Source organism: Clarias gariepinus, chromosome 8 (genome assembly GCF_024256425.1).
Source record: "Clarias gariepinus isolate MV-2021 ecotype Netherlands chromosome 8, CGAR_prim_01v2, whole genome shotgun sequence".
Classification (NCBI taxonomy): Eukaryota; Metazoa; Chordata; class Actinopteri; order Siluriformes; family Clariidae; genus Clarias; species Clarias gariepinus.
In genome coordinates, this window is record NC_071107.1 from 29,009,600 (window position 1) to 29,032,214 (window position 22,615).

Sequence of the window (22,615 nt, forward strand, 5' to 3'; positions counted from 1 at the left end):
ACACCCTGGGCAGTGAGCCAATCCATTCATCACACGACTCACAAGCACACATACACTTACACTCTCACTCATCGTCAATACCGTTTAATCCTGTATTCAAGGTCGCGGGGGGGCCTGGAACCTATCCCAGGAGACTTAGGGCACAAGACGAGGTACACCCATTTACACACTAGAGGCCATTTGGGAACGCCGATAAACCTAACGTACATGTCTTTGGACTGTGGGAGGAAACCGGAGTACCTGGAGGAAACCCAAGGTGACAGTGCTGACTACTACACCACTGGGTGTAGTACAGTCAATTACAGTCAATTTGGAAAAAACAATTAGCCTAACATGCATGTCTAAGGACTGTGGAAAGAAACTGGAGTATATGGAAAAACTCATAAAGCACATGCAGACCCATACACATAGACCCAAGGCAGGAATTAAACCCTCAACCCTGGTGCCAAACCTCAGTGTTAAGCACTAAGCCACTGTGCCGCCCCAGCCATTTGTACTGTATTATTACCTAGCACTTTTAACAACAGACAGTGGAAGGCGGTGTAAAAATTATCTTGTAGGCCAAACAGAATCATTTCCAATAAAAGTATGAAAGTTTCAGTAAGACTTGTTTATTTTTATAATCGTATGTGCATGGTGATGAATTCCAACTAACTGTAAAAATTCCAAGCATGTGCACTTTACAGGTAATTTGCATTTTGCATGAAAATATAACCTGACAGAAGAAACCAGACCAACCTTTTTAAGCCCAGTTCCCAACTTCATAATTGGCTTTTTTAGGTCTGCCATAGGTCAACTGTATATACAGTACCATATACCTAGCTGTCCTCAGTCAGTTTTGGTGCTATAGCAGTACTGTGTCACATGACATCATAGCATTGTGTCACATGCCATCAGGATGATGGAAAGCAGCCACATGAGGGCAACACCCTAACAAGAGAGAGAGTCTAGAGAGTCTATGACAAGCAATGATGTTGAAACTACAGTGGTTCATCAACTATAGTGGTTCAACTCTAAAAGTGAGAACTGGGCTTTAGAGTTATTACCGTTGCAGAGTTTTTCCTATGCAAAGGTTTCCTAGGGGGAACCTGTCATTAGGTGTACTAGAGAAATTACACCATGGAGTGAATGAGTCAGTACACCATGCCTTGGGTCCTAACCAGGCTGTATTCCTGCTTCACACCCACTGTTTCCAGGACAGGCTCCAGATCTACAGTGACGCTGAACAAAATAAAGTTGTTAGCAATGATGAATGAATAATCTTTCCATTTTCCAAAAAAAAAACTACAAATCTACAAAAGATCTACATGAGTTACACTTTGCTTTTAGTATCAAGAAAATCAGTATAACAAACAACTATCTACCTTTTTTTTTGCATTTCTAAACTAAATCAATAAATCAAAATTAAATTGTCAAATGCAGAAAAAACCTCTCAGAACTACTTTAAATTGCTCAAATGATGACACCATATCACTCCTAATTAAAAGGAATGGGTCAATCCACTCCTGCATATTAACTTTTATTTTTGACAATGTCATTAACATAAAGCTTCTGCAGTACAAGGTTCATTCACATTCATACACACATTACACAGCACATATTCAGATAGATGCACATGCTGTACACTAAATTACATCCATTCCTTTTGGTTACGCGTGTCTTTTGACAGTTTCTCAGGTGGAATATCTCATTCTCACATTCTGTAGGTGTCCTTGGTTATTGGAATTAGAAATCCGAAAGATACCTAATTAGATATTCTTATTGCAGAAAACTAATTTATTTCAGGTAATCCTGAAATGAACTTAACATGTTACAATGATTCTACCATAAAAACCAAGTATAGGCATACAAAATCATGCTAATGCGTCCACACATAATGTGGAGCATGTGGGGGTGTGACGTGGAGTGGGTCTGGTGTGGGAAGGAGGTGTTTGGGATAACGACTAATATGGGACATCTCAACCTGCTTGCTTATCTGCTGAGTAATGGTGTAATATTTTGTCAAGAATCATTAATGTACATGGGGAGTAAAGGCTATCCAATCTGGTCCAATCCCACATAAGAGCTATTGAAGGACCAACTGCTAAAAAAGGTCATTATTGGCTATAACAGAAATGAGTCAGAACACTGTGCGTCACACTTTGCTGCTTAAGGTGCTGTGGACAGTAGCTGCAGACCAGTCAGGGTGCCCATGCTAAACCCTGTCTACCACCAAAAGCACCTACAATGGGCACGTGAGCATCTGAACTGAACCATGGAGCAACTGGAAGAAGGTGGCCTGGTCTGATGAATCACATTTTTCTTTACATCATTACAGCCATGTGCGTATTCATCTGGCAGAGGCAGTTTTCAAAGATGTCCTGCTGGCAAACCTTAGGCCCTGTCATTCATGTGGATTTTACCTTGACACTTACCACCTACCTAAACATTAGAGTTGACCAAGTACACCGCTTAATGGATACAATATTCCCTAAAGGCAGTGGCCTCATTCAGCAGGATAATGCACACTGACAAACTGCCAAGATTGTTCAGTAATGGGTTAAGGAACATGTCAGAGAGTTCAAGGTGTTAAGTGGTCTCCAAATACCCCAGATCTCAATCTGATTGTGCATCTGTGGGATGTGCTGGACAAACCAGATCAGTCCATGGAGGCCCCACCTTACAAGGATCTGCTGATAAATGATCAAACTGGTGATTAGTACACTGGTGATGCTGAATGGCGAGTGGTTGAAACAAATGAAAGGGGAAATGAAGCTGGTTCTGAGGTTGTTGAATAAACAATCAATTAGTAAGTTGCATATTAGGGCACTTTGCAGCCTGTCATAGTAAAGCATTTGTTCTTATTTCTTTATTTAATCTACATCATTTAATTGTATTTAATATAAAAAAATAAGGGGTGGCCCAGGACTTTTGCACAATATTATACAGTATATAGCTTACTCTATTTATTTATCCACTTTAATGGTAGGGATTATTGTCCCCCACCTTGCACCCTAAGTCTCCTGGCTTAGGCTCCAGCCCCCCCCCCGGTATACAAGATTAAATAGGATAGACTATGAGTTTGTACAACATACATCCTTAAAGGGAGAACGAAAGCGAGAGAGAGAGAGAGAGAGAGAGAGAGAGCTGGATCAATTTCATAAAGTTGCTATAAAAGAAAGCCATCATTATAATAAGTTTAGTATGTCTTTCAAAATCATTGCCACCCTTTATAAAATCAAAGTTTAGCTGAAACATACAGAGAAACAATATTTTTAAGCAGTGCAGATTTTCATTGTTGTTGTAATATCTGCCCTGTAGAGAAGAAGTGCACTCTCTTAAAGTAATGAGATTGGAGATACTTGTAGATGGATCTTAAAACACTCTTTATGAGATTCTTTAGAAGCTTCTTTATTGTCCTTCTTGAATTCAGACCTCTTGTTTACAGTAGGGTTTCTTACTTACTCAAGAGACTGAGGTGATCATTGCTAAACATTGATTAAGTTTGGCTCATCATCTTGCTGAAAGCTCTGTGGGGAAGTCAACAATCCTCTGGCAGAAGCAACCAGGTTGTGGGGATTTTCTTAGCTGATCACACAAAACCCTGCCAGTTACTTCTAATGAAACTTGGTGATTTTGTACATTTTGTTTTTTCTTGGCAAGCTGTTTTCTCTCGTACAGCTTGTTGTTACAAAAAAAAAAGGGCTGTTTAAGAATGATTTTGAAACTTCCACAAGAACCAATGCAACTTAGAGGCAATATGTTCATCGCTTCAATTTCTACCAAATTTCCAACTGTCCCAAAAGTTTTTAAAACTGAATTGTGATTAATGGTATTCCATCTATTTAGGGTTTTACTGTAGATATAATACCTAATTTGACACAAACATTCATCACATTTTGCAGTAGCACTTACTTAATTTAAGTTTGGTGAACAAAATACATTTTTGTACATCTAGCTGTATTATAATAGTTGACTTGATTAAAAACATTGCTCTAAGAATATCTACATAATATTGTTACAGTTTGCACACATACCACAATGAGATCCTGTCTGATCTCAGAAGCTAAGCAGAGTCAGGTCTGTTTAGCAACTGCAAGGCCGTCTGAGTATACCAGGTGCTGTAGGTGTGGCACGGTGGCTCAGCAGTTAGACTAGCACCTTTAGGTTACCTAAATCAGAGATGGAGGTTTCAATCTCTCCTCCAGCCTGTATACAGTACATGGAGTTTGCATTCTTCTCATGCTTTGGGGTTTTCCTCTGGGTACTCCGATTCCCTCCGCAATCCAAATACATGCATTGTAAAATAACTGGGGTCCCAAAATGGCCATTGTGTGTGATTGGGTGTCTAAGTGAGTATGTGATGAATTGGCATGCGGGGTGTTCCCCACCTTGTGGCCTAAGCTCCCAGGTATTGGTGCCAGGTACCTTTTCTTGACCATACCCCAGCTCCCAATGAGTCCCCACTAGGTCTAGGGATATAAAATATAGGACTAAAGACAATTAGATCCTTGTTAATATGTACACAAAAATAATGTGCTTAAAAACACAATCTATTTAATTGAGGGATTAAAAACTATTTGTTGAACTAACATAAATGTTGAGCCAGTTAAAGGAACATTAATTATGCTATGTTAGGTGTACTAATAATATTCAAGTTAATAAACTTCACTGTGTTAAAGGTTATGAGTGCAAGATGTTTCCAATAAACTTTTAAGTACTGTAAGCAAGTTTGGTTTTACAGTGCATCTTATGCAACTAAATTACAGTCTATACATTAAATGTTAATGTTCTGGCATACCCACAAGGTATTAAATCTTTCAAATCAATATGTTAGATCATTTATGTTTTAAATCACTTTTCACCAAATAAAATTAGATTTACCTGACTCATGAGTACAGTCGAACTTTTCTTCTCTACAATCACAACGAGGCTTGCATATCAGGTGGTAATGTGATACAGCATAATTTGGGTATTTGCAAAATGTTAATGATTTTTAGAATGTAAACTCATTAAGCTAGAGATACTGTAATGCTATACAGAGCATTCAAGTTTATTGAGTATTTGCTTGTGCCAAAAAATTGTCATTCAGCATATAAAAGATGATGCAAATAATTTGCATGCAAATGTTTTTTGATGAGATTTGGTTTGAGTTCTGTAGCCTAACATCCATCTGTTTCATTTTTGTGAAAATACTTTTATTTTGTTGCACATTAATGGATAACAAAGGCATTTTACATAGTTTATAACCAGGGGAACCCTGGTAAATTATAATTAGTTTGCATTTGTTTGCATACAATTTCCCTTTGTAATTAATAAACTACTCTATCTATCTTTCTCTCTATTGAAAATATGTGGGGGTAAACAATTCTGGCACACATACTATATAGTTTAGTGAAAACCTAGGTATGACATAAATTAGAATTCAATTAAGAGCTGTTTTTTGTATTTTAGTGGAATCCAGATACTCATCATTACTGAAACATGTTCTTTGAACAAAGTGGAAATTATGTAGAAAGATACCAAAAAACTTACTTGTGCTAATACAGCATTTCCTAAAGTTTTTTTTTTTTTTCATTTAATAAAAAAAGAGGGGAAAGTCCACATTTAATGCACATTATTTTGACGAAAACTCACAGGATGGGCACTAAATAGCAGTCTGGCCGCTACTTGGAAGTAAGGCTAATAAGAAAAAAAAAGATTTACAACTGTACAAGTGCTATGATCTGGAATCGCTTCAGCTAATCAGGTCTAGACTCAGCTGAAGTTATGTGGAAATAAAATAAAGTCAGACGATAACCTGAACTGAATGACCAGGTGATCCAATCAGTGTGTTGTTTCATTGCTGGAAATAGTGGAAATAGTGGTCGTAAAATTATGATTCTGGAAGCAGAAGGAATCAATTTCTCACATGAATTGGCCACCACATTGTGAGCGGGAATCAACATTAAAGACGGTCAAACCAATATTACTGTAACACTTTATTTGGTCAGGCATTGTATGTACCAATCTGTTTAAAATGAGCAATCTTGTATAATATTGTATATGTATTGCTGGAACTCCTACAACTTAACAAAGATTAAGGTATGTTATTCATCTTTAAATACCTGATGACGGGACTCTATTTAAAACAAGTAGTCTTTGGAAGAGCTTTTTAGTTCATGAGATTTCTCTTGCTCTCACTATCACGACAAAAATAAAATGAAAGGAATTTCAAATGAGCATATAAATAACTTTTGACTTCATCACAGGCTTGTGATTTAAAACTTTCCATCTCATTTGTAGGGAAACGCTTATTCATTTGACCTGACGTTGGGAAATATTTGAAGGTTGAAAAGTTTAGACAAGCTGGAAATGCATTTATTTAGAAGTGCTGATGCATGCATTTATAATACACAGGCAATTTCAACTATGCAAAGCCCACCTGGTGCTTACACATACATCTTACAGATCCTCCTGCTGCATTCAAGTGAGATGTTCAAAGATTATGATAATGTTCAGATAACACATTCTGTTTTCCCCGTCAGGTATGGAGGAGATATACAGAGTTTAATGTCTAACTGTTTAATGACTAATTTTTAGTGCTAGCTTACTAGAAAGTCATTCATTTCATATTTTTAATAAAGGTTTTTAACCACCCACAACAAATAGGTTTAGGGTTAATTATTACACATCAGGAAATACTGATTCACTGATATTAAAAAAATACCTGAATAAAACATGGTTAAAAGAACTAAGAAAAATTTGGAAAGAAACACCTATTATTAAAATATGCAATACTGTACTATGTGTATAAAAAAGAAATTTCAAGGTGCAGTAATTTAGGGGAAAAACACTTATAATTGCCAAAGTGGACAATGAAAAAGCTTTCGCTCTAGCTGATTAATCATGCTCCATTAGCTGACAAATTTGTACTTCCTCAACAAAAGAAAGCAGTTGGTCATGATCCAAGGCACAAATTTGTCATCATTTGTGATTTGGCACTAATGTCTTTTTTGTGCTTTTTTGTTTTGTTTGTTTTTTACTGTGGCTGCAGACGGCATTTTTGCTTTTGTTGCTTTTGCAATTGGTGTTTGGATTTGACAAGAGAACTTATTACACATCACTTTTTGATTTCTCTCATAGAAACTGTGGAATGTTTCTATATGGTCAACTTTTCACATGTCAAAGAGTTTAACCAATCAAACTGTGTTTTTCATCACTTAACTGTCGGCCTTTTTCTGGTCACAAACTTTTTCATGATTGGTTTCTGCCCACTGGGTGAAAAACATGATTGCACAAGTTTTTGGGTTGTTTTATCTGTTATGCCGACCTCTTTAAAAACTCTAAGACAGTACCACTTTTGGACAATCAACATATTTTACAAGAGGAAAAAAAGTAAATTACACAATACAGCCAAAAGTTTGTGAACACCTAACTATCACATCCATGTGTGGGCTTTCCAAAATATGGCATAAAACTTTCCAGGGAAGTGGGGCCAGTTTTCAGCAAAAATGGGTCAATCTCTGAAATGGAATGTCCAACATGCACAGGTAGTATGATTGTCTTGGTTAGATGTCCACATACATTTGGCCATGGAATGTATGGATTCTGGATTGCCTTCATTACTTCTGAAAGAAAATGCCCATGGTGCCAAGCAGAAGTTTTACAGTCTTGGGCCTTAAAGCTGACGCAAAAGAAAAAAGGATTAAAATGGCATTTCCAAACTACCTGTAGTGTGAGAATGTTGACCGGAGGTTCTACCACGATTGTGCAAATGGAAATGAATACAATAAATAATACTAGGGGCCTCCACGGTCCCTAGTTGTGCTACAAAGGTTTCTAGGGTTAGGGATGGATTGATCTAATGAACAAATTTTAGCACATACCTTAAAGAAATAAATCCAGGTTATTCATTTGCACATTTTATGTAAGAATTGCTGATTTGTTATTGTACTTTTAACTCAACTACTGGTGAAGATATTTTTAGGGTTAGCAGGGGAATACTGGTATGATATATTTTCCAGGGAAGTGGCTCATCATGAACAAACTCACACTGTCCATATCTCAGCAACCAGACATGATACAGTAATAAACTTAGGACCAAAATTGAGCTTTTTATACCAAAATTCTGCAAATACACATAAATCACCCAAAGTGCGACTTAATATTCAATTTGATGTGATGGGTCAGATATTAGAGCTTAAGGTAAAAGCAAAACATTTTAGGATTTGTGTGTGATATAATACAAAAATGTAAATATTATACAGTATAAAATGTAAATGAAAATAGCAGTCATAGCCACTGGTTTGAAAAAAGGCTCATAGACATAATTTCTCTTGTTCAGATGTTTCCAAATTCAGTCCGAGTCTTTACACACCCATATTTTCTTCTTTATGACTATCTGCCAGACTGGAATAAAAAGCCACTAATATTGCTCAGTTATATTAAAACTTTGTAATGGCACTTTAATGTTTCATAAATTTGCATATTTCATTTTTTTATCCTTACAAATTATGCATGAAATACATGACAAAGAAAATCATAATGTTTAACAAGCTGTTACTGTAGCTTTTCATTGACCTTAATCAGCTGAAAAATTCAATGTGCCAAATATTTGCTTTATGAGCAGTAACCCCTTATAATCAGTATAATTTGGCCTTTTAAGTTACAGAGTGCTATTGCATTAATATGAGTGTTATATAATGCAGATGGCCTAGTAAGTGTAAGTATGTGTAAGAAGTGTAAAAATGATTTATTTTGGCAAAAAAAAATTAAATAAGTTTAGGATCAATGAAAATTTCAGACTGTACAGCATTTTTAGTCCAAAAAATATTTTCACTATATTCACTATTAGATTAGATTAGATTACATTCACTTTATTGTCGTTTTGAAAAGTGCATGTACAAAGCTGATGAAATGCAGTTAGCATCTAATAAGAAATGTGTTAGCGGCTATTTACAATCATTAACAAAGGCATTAAATTAAGGTTATAGGTTTATATGTATAGGGGTGTAAAGTATGAATATGGGTAGAAAATAAATAATACGTATTTAATTTAAACAATTTTTATTTTAGTTTGTGTACTTAAATTTAGTAAAAAAAATTATGTAATTCTAAATATGAAGATTACTGTATGGTGATCTTGGAACATTAAAATAATATGTGGTTAATTTTTTGTCGCCGGCGATGTGATTATGCTTTTCGACCTCTGGTTTTTATTATTAGAGCTGACTGCACGCTCCAGTACACGCCATAAAAGGATGACGGCACAGGGAAGTAGACAGCATTTTTTGTTTGCTGCAGGTGGATAATTTAAGTTCATAAATACGAGGAGGACTCAAACAGACATGGAATATTTTATTTAAAAGTAACGTTCAACCCAGCATTTTTTTTTTCAAAGTTTAAAATTTTTTTGTTGCATAAAGAAATAAATTTTTGTTTTCTCTGTAGCAGTTCATTGATTTCATGCAACACAACCCAGTTTTTTTTATACATAGCATACAGGCAAAAAAACTATATGCAGTGTTATCTTCATTTTAGATGTCAAAAGGGTTTTGTGGCTCCCAGTGTTTTTTTTTCTGTGGGAAACTGTCCAAATAGCTATCTGAGTGTTTAAGGTTGCCGACGCCTGGCAAGGGTGGGGCGAAGCTCATCGATTTACCAACAGATGCACCAGTGAGTTATCCAAAACCTTGACATTCTGTTTTCTCTCATTAAGGTCCACAGTGTTCTGTTACTGTGTAAAATCAAAAGTCCCGGTTTGACCTGTAAGCAAGAGCATTTTTTCAGATAACACTGCGATCCACTTACATATTTTAGAAACTACAGAAGTTTGGGATTTTTCACATCATTCTTCATATTAGTCTTTACACAGACTGGTGTTTATATTAATATATGTTTATATCATATGTATATATAATATGTATATATCAATCAACTTCCAGCCAGCAGCAACTGTGTTGACCAGAAAAGCATCTCAGAACTCACAACATTTTGAATCCTGTGGCAGACAACATCAGAAGCAGTTCCACACCTGGCAGCCAAGAACAAGAGGCACAAGCTCGCTAAAACTTGTTAAATGCATGTACTGTATGTAAAACAATCCTCAAGATCCTCATGCCTGGCTTACTCAAAAATGGCTTGCCTGCTGGGCCCACGTTTCGTTCTCCTGTTATGCTCATAATCAGATTTGTATAAAGCCTTCTATGAGGCTTGGAATTAAGTGACTTGAGTACAACAGAGCTTCCCCAGCTGGTGCTACAGCTTGGGAATTGTCTCTATTTATAAATAGATCACTAATTAAATCTGACCTATTCCAGTTCTAATTAAAAAAAAAAAAGTTCACATAACTGTGGCCGAGGTTTTGGTCCTGTTAATGTTTAACATTTAATTAAATTGAAATAAATAACAATTTATTTATTCATATTTAATATGCCTAAATTATACCAATAATTTTCTTTTGTTTGTTTGTTTTTAATGTCAAAAGACTACATATTTTGTACAATAGAATTGAGGGACAAAAAAAAAAGATTTATTGTCAGCACTTTGTAATGCAACGCAAGCACCTCAGCTCCACTGAAATCTTTTTTTCCACTTCACACATTTCTTATTTTTTTGGATAACTATAGCTTTCTGAGGGTCTTCCTTCCACATTCTTTCTCATTCTTGCGATAAATGCATGCATCTGTGTTTCATATCATATGTACAGTATAGGAGTCTTGACTGAGGTATTTCATAAGCTCATAGTATGTTAAAAAAGAGACTAATAGGCAAGAAATTGACAATCATTTGATGCCTTTTAGCATTTTGTGTCATGCACACTCTATCCGCGACCGGCACTAGGACCCGGAAGTAATGCGGTCGCGAACCAAGAAGTATAAGAGGAATAAACAAAACACAGCACATCGCTTGGTCATTGAGTTCGCCCATGCTGCCTCGGATTCGTGAGTACTCACTTTCTTGGGTTTGCTTTCGTATTGTGTGTTTATAGGACGCGTGTTAAATCGTGTCTTTCCCTTGCTCCCCATTTGTGAAAGTCCTTAGACTAAATAGCGTGATTATCTTGCCTATTCTTTTTACTACACGTTTGGGTTTACAATTCACAGAGCTCCGGCCAGCTCAAACTTACTTTTGAACACCCTGCGGGTGAGGTGGAGACCGACACCAAGCTCTACCACCTGCGGCAGGGAGGATCGCCCGTGGGCCGCTACATCACAGAATTCCGCACCCTCGCGGTAGAGACATCCTGGGAGGACGCCGTGCTCCGGACATCCTACTACGAGGGACTGGCTTCACGCATTAAGGACGAACTAGCCGGACGAGAGCTCCCCGCCACACTGGAGGGACTAATCCAGCTCGCCCTCCGCATTGACCAGCGCCTCCTCTCTCGTCCGAAGCCAGCCCCGAGGACCCTGCCGCCTGCTCCTAGCTACGCCCACGCTCCACCTCGACCACCGACCCACTTTACTCGTGCCATCACTAAACATGTCGGATCTCCACCTCCTGCCGTGGTTAACACCGGAGCCGGGGAACCCATGCAATTAGGGCGCGCCTCCCTGACCATGGCAGAAGAAGAACGGCGGTTTCGAGAGGGTTCGGCGGCCCACCACCAGGCGAACTGCCGACTGCGTCCGTGAAAACGCGCAGCCCCGGTGAGCAGGGGGAGAGACTCACCGGGCACCATCCACCTCTCCACCGTCACCAACGCCACCACCTCCTGCCTCACGGTTTAGGTAACCCTCCAATTTGCCCACAAAGGGGTCCGAAGTACCGCGTTCACCAATTCTGGTGTCGCAGGTAACTTCATTGACTCCACCTATGCCAAAGAAATGGGGGTGAAGATCGAGGCGTTATCCCAGCCAATTTACCAGCCAAGTCAGTCGACGGTCGGCCCCTTTTTTCCAGCCCCGTCACTCACCAGACCCAACTCATCACTTATACCATCATCAGGAACAGGTGCAGTTTTACCTATCCCTGGCTGCTACAGCACGACTGTCTCATTTCATGGACACAAAACCTGATCCTCCATTGGGGGCCGACCTGCACCGAACTTTGCCTACGGGCACAGGCTGGGACGTGTTTCACCTAAATATCGAGACCTGGCTGAAGCCTTCTGCAAGAGAAGAGCCGCCTGCCACCTCTACTCCCTGTCGGCCACTGAGACGCAAGCTATGGAGGAGTATGTCGCCAATGCCCTACGTCATGGTACCATCCGGCCCTCCTCCTCACCAGCGGCCACGGGGTTCTTCTTCATTACGAAGAAAGGGAGCGAACTTCACCCATGTGTCGACTATCGGGGGCTAAACAAGATCACCATAAAAAAACGACACCCGCTGCCGCTCACCAACTCAGCCCTGGCCCCCCTTTCTGGTGCCACCGTGTTTACGAAGTTGAACCTCCAGAGCACCTACAACTTGGTGCGTATCAGAGAGGGCGATGAGTGGAAGACGGCATTCATCACACCCACCGGATACGACGAGAGCCTGGTCATACCCTTTGGACTCTGCAACGCACCCTCGGACCAACAGACGTCCTAAGGGATATACTGGGCCGATGGGTATTCGTCTACCTAGACGATATCCTCATATACTCTCACAACATCAAAGAACACATCCAACCTGTCCGGGCTGTTCTAAAGAGATTGCTCGCTCATCAACTGTACTGCAAGCTGGAAAAATGTGCTTTTCACAAGCAATCCACCACATTCCTGGGTTTTGTCATCTCGCCCCAGGGTGCAGCCATGGACCCACAGAAGCTCACTGCCCCCTACCCAGGACTCTCAACCAGCTTCAACGGTTTCTTGGGTTTGCGAATTTCTATCATCGCTTTATCCGAGGCTACAGTACAGTTGCAGCACCATTAACCGCATTGACCTGGCCCTCCTCTCACCCTTTTCGACTCACACCCGCCGCCATCTCCTCTTTCCAAAAACTGTGTCATCGCTTCACCACTGCTCCTATCCTTCGCCTCCCAGATGCCAACAAGCCTTTCTCTCCCAGTGAGGTCCAGACCAGAAACTATACCCTTGTGGTTTTTTCTCCAAGAAATTCAATCCCACTCAGCAGCGATACAGAGTAGGGGACGCGTTATCAAGACAACACGATGAAGACCTTCCCCGGGCAGAACCCATGCCTGTCATCTCCTCCTCCCGGATCATCGCACCCCATTAATGGAACGAGGGTCCGCCAGGCACAGGCTGCGAAGGCCCGACCGGCAGGCGTGCCCCAGAACTTAAGACCAGAAGTTCTCCAATGGGGCCACTCTTCACCCGTCGCCGGACACAAGGGGACCCGAAGGACCCTGTCATTCATCGAACGGGTGTTCTGGTGGCCCTCTAGGAGAAAAGATGTCACAGAGTTCGTTCAGGCGTGCCCGGTGTGCGCCAGGGCCAAGGAAATAAACCAACCATCCCCTGGAAAGCTCCAACCACTCCCCGTACCTCGACGGTGATGATTCGTGTCACTCCGCGTTTGGGTTTACCATTCACGCTACAAAGGGCTAACCGGTAAAGCTACGTCTTCTGGTCTCCTCAGGTTAGTTCTTGACATTTTGTCTTTGTTATCCCAGTATTTGTTGCTGTTTCTTTTGACTTATGTGTTTTGCAAAAACTTTGTGTTGACTTTTGATTCCAGGCTCTGTTTCTGAGCATGCACTTAACTAGTCACATTTTTACAGTTCCCGATTACATTTACCTGCATCTTGTTCTGTCTCATTAGTCAGGCTATTTAACATCAGAGGTTTTTTTTCTTAAGTTTTCATATTGTTTGGATTTGATGTTGTTTGCTCAAAAAGTTAAAACTTCACTTTATTACAAAAAAAGACTGCATTTTTTCCTGCCTCGACTCCATTTAAAACAATTTAAAAGAGAGCTGAGGTTCTGTTTGGTTCTTCACACATACAGTAAAAAGGAGTCAGACACAAATGCTTTTTCAAACACATTTTGTCCTTTTTATGTGTGCTCTTAGTGCTCTGCTTTAATAAAAGGCTAATAGCTCCAAGAATCTACTCCTTTTTTCATATTATACAAGAAAGTGCACTCTATTTGGCATCGGCAGTCTTTCTAACCTGTTTATCCAGGATCATAATTTGCTTTGAAATGAACCTTTTGCTATACTGAACATCATGTCATCTTTTCAAGCTTTAAAACTCATTCATTTACCCAGTTACTGACTGGACAATATAGTGAGTCTAAGAAAGTTTTGGACTTCTCAGGAATAAATACAGGGCGCATCAGCACAATCCTGTCTCCAAGGTGCTTCAAAGAGATATTACACTTACAGGAAGAGTGGCTGCTGGGAAAACTCTTTCGGCCCTCTGACACCAAGCCTGGTTCTCCCGTGCACAGCATTTTCGCATTCATCTGGCCGTCTGGGAAGCAGCGGTCAAAGTAATCTGGTCTTGGCCTAAAACATATAATAATTTTTAAATCATCAAGTTTATACACGTCTACACATTAAAGTGCTAGCTCTAGGAACTCGAGGTAAAATGCTATGTGCAGCCATCAACAGCTAAAAAAAGATACTTATTTTTAGGGCAGACATGCAACCCAGTATTTTAGGTTTAGACTTCATTAAAGTCATGCCGAAAAATTGTTATAAAACGACCAGAAAAAATGAACCAGATTTACAGACTTTGCCAAATATATCAGTACAGCATTAAAAAGTCACTATGATCTAATAGTAAATATATAATATTAATTTCATAAGATAATTTTGAGTTTGCTGAATGTTAAAACATTCTTCATCATTCTTGCAGGGTTCTAATAAATTACAGACTGGGAGGATAAAAAGTCCGAGTCCTACATAATACCAGTGAGTAGATGTGAAAATCATAAGTGCTGATGCAAACAGAAATACAAACCGAATCATGTATTACCTGCCGACTATCAGCTTAATGGTGTTTGTGAAGACGCCGTTCAGTGCTAGTGCGAGAGACACAGCTGTAGAACAGAAGACAGATTTGATTTTAGCCATAAAAAAGAGACAAATAACAATGCCTGTGTGAAGTTTAGACAAGCAGTTTAGACACACTAATGCCACTTACAGAAGAGTTATTTGTTTACATGAAAGACGCAGTGCTCTGTAAAGTAATTTACTCTGATAGGAAATCAGCTTGCATGTTTTTATGCAAGCCTTTTAAAGTTTACACTTTGCATTTTTCCTTAAAAGAGGACGGGTTCCTCTAGCTCCCTATTATTGATTTACATCTGCATCATTATTTCTGTTCTGAACATTTATTGGTAAACAACCTATACAAATCTGAAACTGAAGCTTTTAGTGAAACAATGTTCAAAATAAATTATGACAATAGGCCTACTTATGATAACCTCCCCTGCATGTCACTGCCCAATTTTAATTAATAAATTATTGTTCTATCAGCTGTTATTTCCTTATGATTTTAGTTCAAATATCTCGTTCAGGTTCTACTCGATAGCTTAGTTAATCTTTGGCTATTCTACTTAACATCTTCATCCTCTAATAAGCCAGGATCTAGTATTAATTCCTATCCAACCCAGTTTAAAATCTACCTTGTTTTCACTTACTTGTATTTTAAATTACCAGACTGTTTCTCCACCTTTAACCACACATTCATTTCTGTGTATAAATATGCGCTACATCTCTAGCACTCCTTGAAAGGTTTGACATTTCGGTGTCTTTCTAAACATTGTATTGATTATGTCTGTTTTCTCTTCTTCTTTACAGTGTCATTATCTACTTTATTGCTGTTTTTGCCTGATGACAGAACTCTGCCTGTTTGACCATGATTTACTTTATGATTTAGAATGGTAATAAGTGGTTTATACTTAAGTTCCCGTCTGCCTCATGGATGACAGATTGCATGGATAATCTTTCCTTATTGTGCTTGATGTATCTCTTATAACTCTTATAAATGCCAGATGTCAAACATCTCTGAGAATTATGTCTGGAAAACAGCTCCTCCTCTCATTCTTTTGCTTCTTTTCCATTTTAAGTACCCTTTCGGTCTAGTGTTGCCTTATGTTTTACCTACAGTCATGAAAAGAAGAAATATACCCTTCTTTAATTCTATACTTCTATCCATCAGCAACTTCCAGTGTTGCAATGTAATGAAGCACAAAGACTTTTTAACATACTTTTCTGTACTTTACATTATTTATAATTCTACTGCAGCAACTTTGCCTTGTACTCTACTACATTTTCTAAATAACATGTGTACTGTACTAATACTTTACATTTACATTACTTATTACAGCACTATTTCCAGTTGGTGAGGTAATGCCTTTTTTTTTGCCAATTAGCAAGCACAGAAGGCCGGCGTCATCAATACAGCATCAACACAATCAACAATGACTAAACTTTGTGGTGGTGACAAAGATACCGTTTCATACGTCTTATTTGCAAGAAGTGTTTTCACTGAATTAAAATATTCATCCTGCTGTGGATCAGGTACCACTTATGCCTACATCACTGATCTTCTTTTGACCTGGAATTAATTCACAAATTGATGTTTATGAAGGTGTGGAATATATTTTATATTATGCTTTACTATAAGAAAGCCATAGTAAAGTTCATAATCAGACCCAATAAGTACATAAAATATCAAAAATAACCCTTGATACTTAAGTACAGTAAATATCAGATACTTTGAGACTTTTACTCAATTAATGTTCGAAAAGCAGACTTTAAATTCTATGTTGAAGTCATTTTATAGTTGTTTTTTCTCTCAAGTATCACTTTCAAGTACAAGTCTGCCAAATTCTATTAAAAAAACACACGGCCTAAGGTTTCAATATCCAGATTTCAATAAGTTTTTAATAAGTAAACGAACATTCAAAACCCAGATGGGAAAAATAGACCCTGTAATTCAATAATATGTAGAAACCCTTAAGCAACAATAACAATAACTTGAAGTGAACTTTTTTTTGTAAAGGATGTCTCATCTTTCTGGATTGATTTTGGCCCTTTTTTTATATATATAAGATTGTTTCATTCATTGATGTCTACATATTATTGAATTAATGGGTGTAATTATTTTGGCCCACCTAGTTCCTGCATGTCGGTTTAGTTTTTGTGGAAAAGCCACAAAGCAGCTTTAATGGAATAAAAACTCTGGATAAAAAATATATAAATAGAAAAAATGCACAATATTTTCAGCAAACATTGATGCATAATTGTTTCTTATGCCATAAATTGAACAAAAATGAAAAATTCAAACATTATTATGGCACTGTGCAAAAGTTTGGGCCCTCTAAGAGTTCCAGAGTCTCTTTTTCCAGAGATTCTTTTTACAAGGTTTCAGACTTAATGAGCTCCTTAGATCTGATGCATGGCAACAGCTGTCATAAGGTAAATGCCAATTTTAAAGCTTTACAAATACGTTGACTTTTCAAACCTTGTGCACACACTTGCAGACACTCAACAACCCTGGGTTCCTCTATGCAGCTGGGTAAGACTCTGAAAATGAAAGTTATTGATGCCCATGATGCAGGGAAACTGTGGAGGTTAAGATGAGATCTGGAGGACTAAGGAAACTCTTAGAGAGAACTGATCGTATGCTAGTTAGAAAGACAAATCAAAATCCACATTTGACTGTAAAAAACCTGCAGGAAGATTTAGCAGACTCAGGAGTGATGGTGCACCATTCCACTGCGAGCTTGCACAGACAAGACCTTTGGCAAAAAAAAACCTTACCTGCGTCCTCATCATAAAATCCAACGTCCAAAATATGCAACAGAACATCTCCAGAAGCCTGATGTGTTTTGGAAACAAGTGCTGTGGACTGATGAAGTTAAAATAGAATTCTTTGGCCACAATCAGCAAAGGCATGTTTGGAGAAAAAAAGGAGCAGCATTTCATGAAAAGAACACCTCGCCAACTATTAAGCATGGGGGTGGATCTATTATGCTTTGGAGTTGTGTTGCAGCCAGTGGCACAGGAAACACTGCACAGGGTGGGTTCCACTAAATACCAGCAAATTCTGGAGGCAAACATCACACCATCTGTAAAAAAACTGAAACTGAAAAGAGGATGGCTCATACATGATCATAAACATACCTCGAAATCCACTATAAAATACCTCAAGAGATGCAAGCTGAAGGTTTTGGAATGGCCATCACAGTCCCCTGATTTAAACATCATTGAACATTTGTGGGTAGATTGTGGGTAGAGCTGTGCATGCCAGACGACCAAAAAATATTACAGAACTAGAAGCCTTTTGCAAGAAAGAATGAGAGAAAATCCCTAGTACAAGAATTGAAAGACTTTTAGCTGAGTATAAAAAGCGTTTGCAAGCTGTGATATCGGCCAGAGGTGGTACTAAGTACTGATTATGTAGGGTGCCCAAACTTTTGAACAGTGCCATAATAATGTTTTAATTTTTTTTATCTTTGTTCAATTTATTAAATAGATTATTTGTTTGTTCATTAACACAAAATTGTTATTTATTCCCTCATTAATAAAAATATCAATGAATTGTAGGAATACTTATTTTTTCCACAACCGTATACCAAATTTTAACCCAAACTAATGAATCAGAAAAAGGGTTTAACTGTAAACTCAAGTCAATGTCAGAACACTAGTAGAGTGCTTGTAATAAATAAGCATATGTGTTTGTCCAATAATATATTAATTTCATACACATCACATATTGTACCGCATAGTAAATGTGATTATGTACATTGTAGTAAAAATACCTCAGATTTTTTGAATGACACAAAGGCTCAGTGTTACTGCAAGAGAACTTGTTAAGAGAACAATGAGCTCAGGATGGTCAAACTGCTTCATTTTCCAGATTTAGAAAAACTATCTCCAGTTTTGCACCCTTGATCCAGTACCTAGTAAATATCTCTTACCATTTCCCTTAGCAAGGTATTTATTTTCACATTCATGCTTTGTGAGTTTTGGCAATCAAATAATATTACACAGCAAATTAATTTTCCTTGACGCTGATGTCCTTGATGCCTTTTTTTTCTTTCTCAGCGGTTTCATTTTAACTTTTTGATCTGTCTTTAAAATTTTTATTTATACATTTTGGTGCATTTTTATATAAAAAAGAGAAAGAAAAGGGTAAAAAGCCTGCTGCTGAAATGACTTGTCAATTATTTTGGTTTATCAAATGACAAGAAATGAAATGTATCAAAGCTTGCACAAAACAAGTATGAAAAATAAAACATGAAACTCTCAATCCAAGGTTCAACCTGACATAAAGGCTTAACTTAACTACATGTTTTCAGATGGTTTTGGAAACCAAAGACTTGTCGACTTCTTGTAGGTTGATGCAAAATTAAGCCAGGCTTGCATGTTCTTCTTTGTAAGAAAAGGCTTACCCTATAGAAAGTTGAGGTACGGCTTACTGTACCATAACGACATATTAGACAGGTACGATATGGTCTCTTAACCAGATTAACACACAGGACTAATCATCTCCAAATTTTTGCAACTTTGCACAGAAATGGTCACTCATGGACATTATTCATCTGTGCACACACCCCAACACACTGTAGACCGGACAATCATGGACAGTGCACATTTGCACACACATTGCAACATTTGCACAAATATTGCACACTTGCACTCACGATGCTCATTTGCACATTTCCGGACATTTTTCATTCATTCCACTTTTTATTTGCATTTAAATTAAAATTTATTTGGTCTTATACAGAAAAGTTTTATATTTCTTATATATTCTTATATATTTTCTTATATATTTATAATTTTTTGAAAACTTTTATATTTTGGTCTAACTTCTTATAGTTAAACTATTTATTTATTTCTTGCTTCTTTTTCTATTTCTCTCTTATTTCTTGTTTAACTGTTTTTAAAAATGGTAAGGTCACAGGCGGTCGTATAAGCATTTCACTACACATCGTACTGTGTATGTGACAAATAGAATTTAAATTTGACAGTTTCATGAAGAATACAGGAGATTGTTGTCACACATAGTATATGCCAGAAATTCCTGCAACTCCTTTAAATTGGCCTTTTTGCAGCCTCCATGAGGCTTCTTGTCATTTCATCACTTTTGGCGTGATGTCCGGTTCTTGGTAATGTCACTTTACTATGTTTCATGGTATATTTAATGCCTTGGAAATTCCCTTTGATGCTTTGTAAGCTCTTAATAGATCATGACTTTAATTGTAAGATACTACTAAGTAAATGGCTACTAGAACACTTTATTGGGGTTAATCAACTGATGCCAAGTGTGTTATGACAAATACATTTTTATTTGTTTTTCAGTTGAATTGTAGAAGTTATAGGTAGACTTGTCCACTGTGTGTGTGTGTGTGTGTGTGTGTGTGTGTGTGTGTGTGTGTGTGTGTGTGTGTGTGTTTGTGTGTGTGTGTTTGTGTGTGTGTGTCTGCATATATTGCAAAGACTGTATGCTGTAAATTTGATGTATTGCAGTGTCAGGTATATGAATGAAGGTAGGAAGTCTCATTATTCAACTCATAGCTGGTTGGATAATGCCAGTACAGTCTTCAATTACTCTTTGAATTGTAGCTGTAAGTAAAAAGCCCCAGAACAGAGATCAATTATAACTGCACTGGTCAAACCAAATCGATCCACCTTTTCATTCTCAGCCCAGAATTACCCAGAGTGGTGCTAAAACACATTGCCTCTGCAAAGTTGAATGAGCCAAATCTTCAAACAAAGCTTAATCCTTATCAATGTTCTTTTTATATCATTTCACTTTACATTCTGTCTGAGTCATCAATCCACATCTTGTGAGCACTGAAGTCAGTAATTACTCTCTCAATTATGCTGATATGACTAACCGTAGGTGATCTGCAAAGAGTCATAACTCCCATCCCAAACAGAACAAATTTATTCCTTTTATCATGCTGATACTTTACCATCCTAACTGACATCCTTACGACAAAAACACAGCTCCTGTGGGTATAATAAAATCAGTTTTTATGCTTTCCTGGCTAAGCTTTAATTGTAATATTTAACGCTGTGCAAGATTTGAATCTCTGAAGTGCAGTACTGAGCAATAGATTTCTCTCTCTCTCTCTGGCTTGATTTAATTGGATTTGTGTTCAGCTCTCTACCCTAATGACTTCTGTTGTGCCTCAGGCTCCTAGCACCATTGGTACAAACAACACAAATTATAACACATATGGTCTTGAGCCAAAAAAATAAGCATAAAAAATAGAAACGGAATTTAAATGGAAGCCTCAAGGCCACAGTGCCAGGAAGTGTCTAGCCTCAGAATTCATATTGAAGAGGACATCTTGAGCAAACCTTGTGAGAAACTGTATTAATTAAGTAATAAATGCATTTCGTTGAGAGTTTTAATGGTCAAACTGTCACTGCAGTTGTGATTCAGCAGTGTCTGCTGGTTTATCTGAAACTGCCTAAAAATCATTTTAACTTTAAACATCAAAAAATTATTATTCATTTTATTCATTTTACGTATGTAATTAAACGTAATCAAGCAACCAATGAAGTGGTGAGACGTCTTAGTTGATTTCTTTGCTTAATGCAGGCCAATATTTTGACCCTCCTGAAACATATGTCTTCCAACATGGTTGTTTAAGAAATAAAAAACTGCTCACCAAATCAGTTTGAGTAAAAACAATTCTTTATAGCTGAAAGATATTAATCACTGCAGTCAAGCCTCATAAGCATTTGATTATTTAAATCTATCACTGTCGATATCCTAGCTATCTGCTAAAGCAACACCTCTGGTTCCCTTTCAAAAGCTACACTCAATGCGCTATGGGAAACGATTCCTCGTGACTGGTTGTGAAGCACGTGTGTGTCAAACACGCTAAATATTTTGGCATGTATAACTTCAGGCAGGTGACGTCAATCGATGAGGTGCACCTGGAGGTTATAAATAGGCATGAACCGGAAACACCCTCAGATCATTTTCTCTTCAGGATCCATGTTGTGTGCGTGTGTGCAAGCATTTTTTAACAGAAAGCGAAAATAGAAAGTGTCTTACTACTCACCAGTAAGATGGCAGAGTTAGACACGAGTCTGTGTGTAGTAGTCCCTTTGTGTAAAAGAATATCTCGCTGAGGACGATCTTCGCATTTTCTGTTTGAGTGTTTGGGGAAAGAGCATGCTATCCTCGGGCTTCAGGGAGCAGGCAAGTATTGCGATTTTCTCCCTATTAAAGTCCCGCGCGCTCAGGTATGCTGTCTTAAAGCGAAACCGCACCCCGCAGCGCATTTCTTGCGTGCAAATCTGGCGGAGGCGCACGAGACAGTATTTTCCTTTTCTCTCGCCGGATCATGAGTCTTTTACCTTCCATTTCTCCAGCGCGCTTCGGCGCTTCTTGTGAAGGGGGGAAGAACTTTCTCTCTCGCTTCCACGGAGATGGAAACTATCACTCCAGAGCGCTCCTCTAGTGATGAGCCAGTGTGTTAGTTGGTGTTAGAGGTGGTAACGCGCGGTCTAACGCGTACACCTTGATTTGCGGTAAAAATAAATAAATTAAATTAATCCCCCAAACGCTCAAGGTCAGCCGACAGGTGCCTGTCGGGTGGCCGGAGGAGGGGCCTCAATGATGGAAGCGCGGTCCTTTATGATGATGTCCCAGATCAGAGAGACGCTCACGGTCTATCTCTCTCCTGGGAGCTCATCCTCTTGGGAAAAATCCACACTCCCCACCAAGCGTGTAGACTAACAGTTTTAGGCAGCGGGTCAGCCTGGTGCAGCCCTGC

At 38.4% G+C, this 22,615-nt stretch overlaps 1 protein-coding gene across 2 annotated transcripts in view; it reads right to left on the reverse strand.

Moving 5' to 3' along the window:
* plpp4 (phospholipid phosphatase 4) overlaps positions 1-22,615 on the reverse strand; it is a 125,503-nt gene that overhangs the window by 11,472 nt on the left and 91,416 nt on the right. The window contains exons 4-5 of one of the 2 annotated variants that reach the window (XM_053502711.1): positions 14,836-14,899; positions 14,239-14,363 (exon numbers count right to left, since the gene is read on the reverse strand). The exons of the other annotated variant lie outside the window; for it this stretch is intronic. Of the exons in view, the coding sequence (XP_053358686.1) occupies positions 14,239-14,363; positions 14,836-14,899 (189 nt within the window). The remainder of the gene's footprint in view (positions 1-14,238; positions 14,364-14,835; positions 14,900-22,615) is intronic. 2 annotated transcript variants of the gene reach the window in all.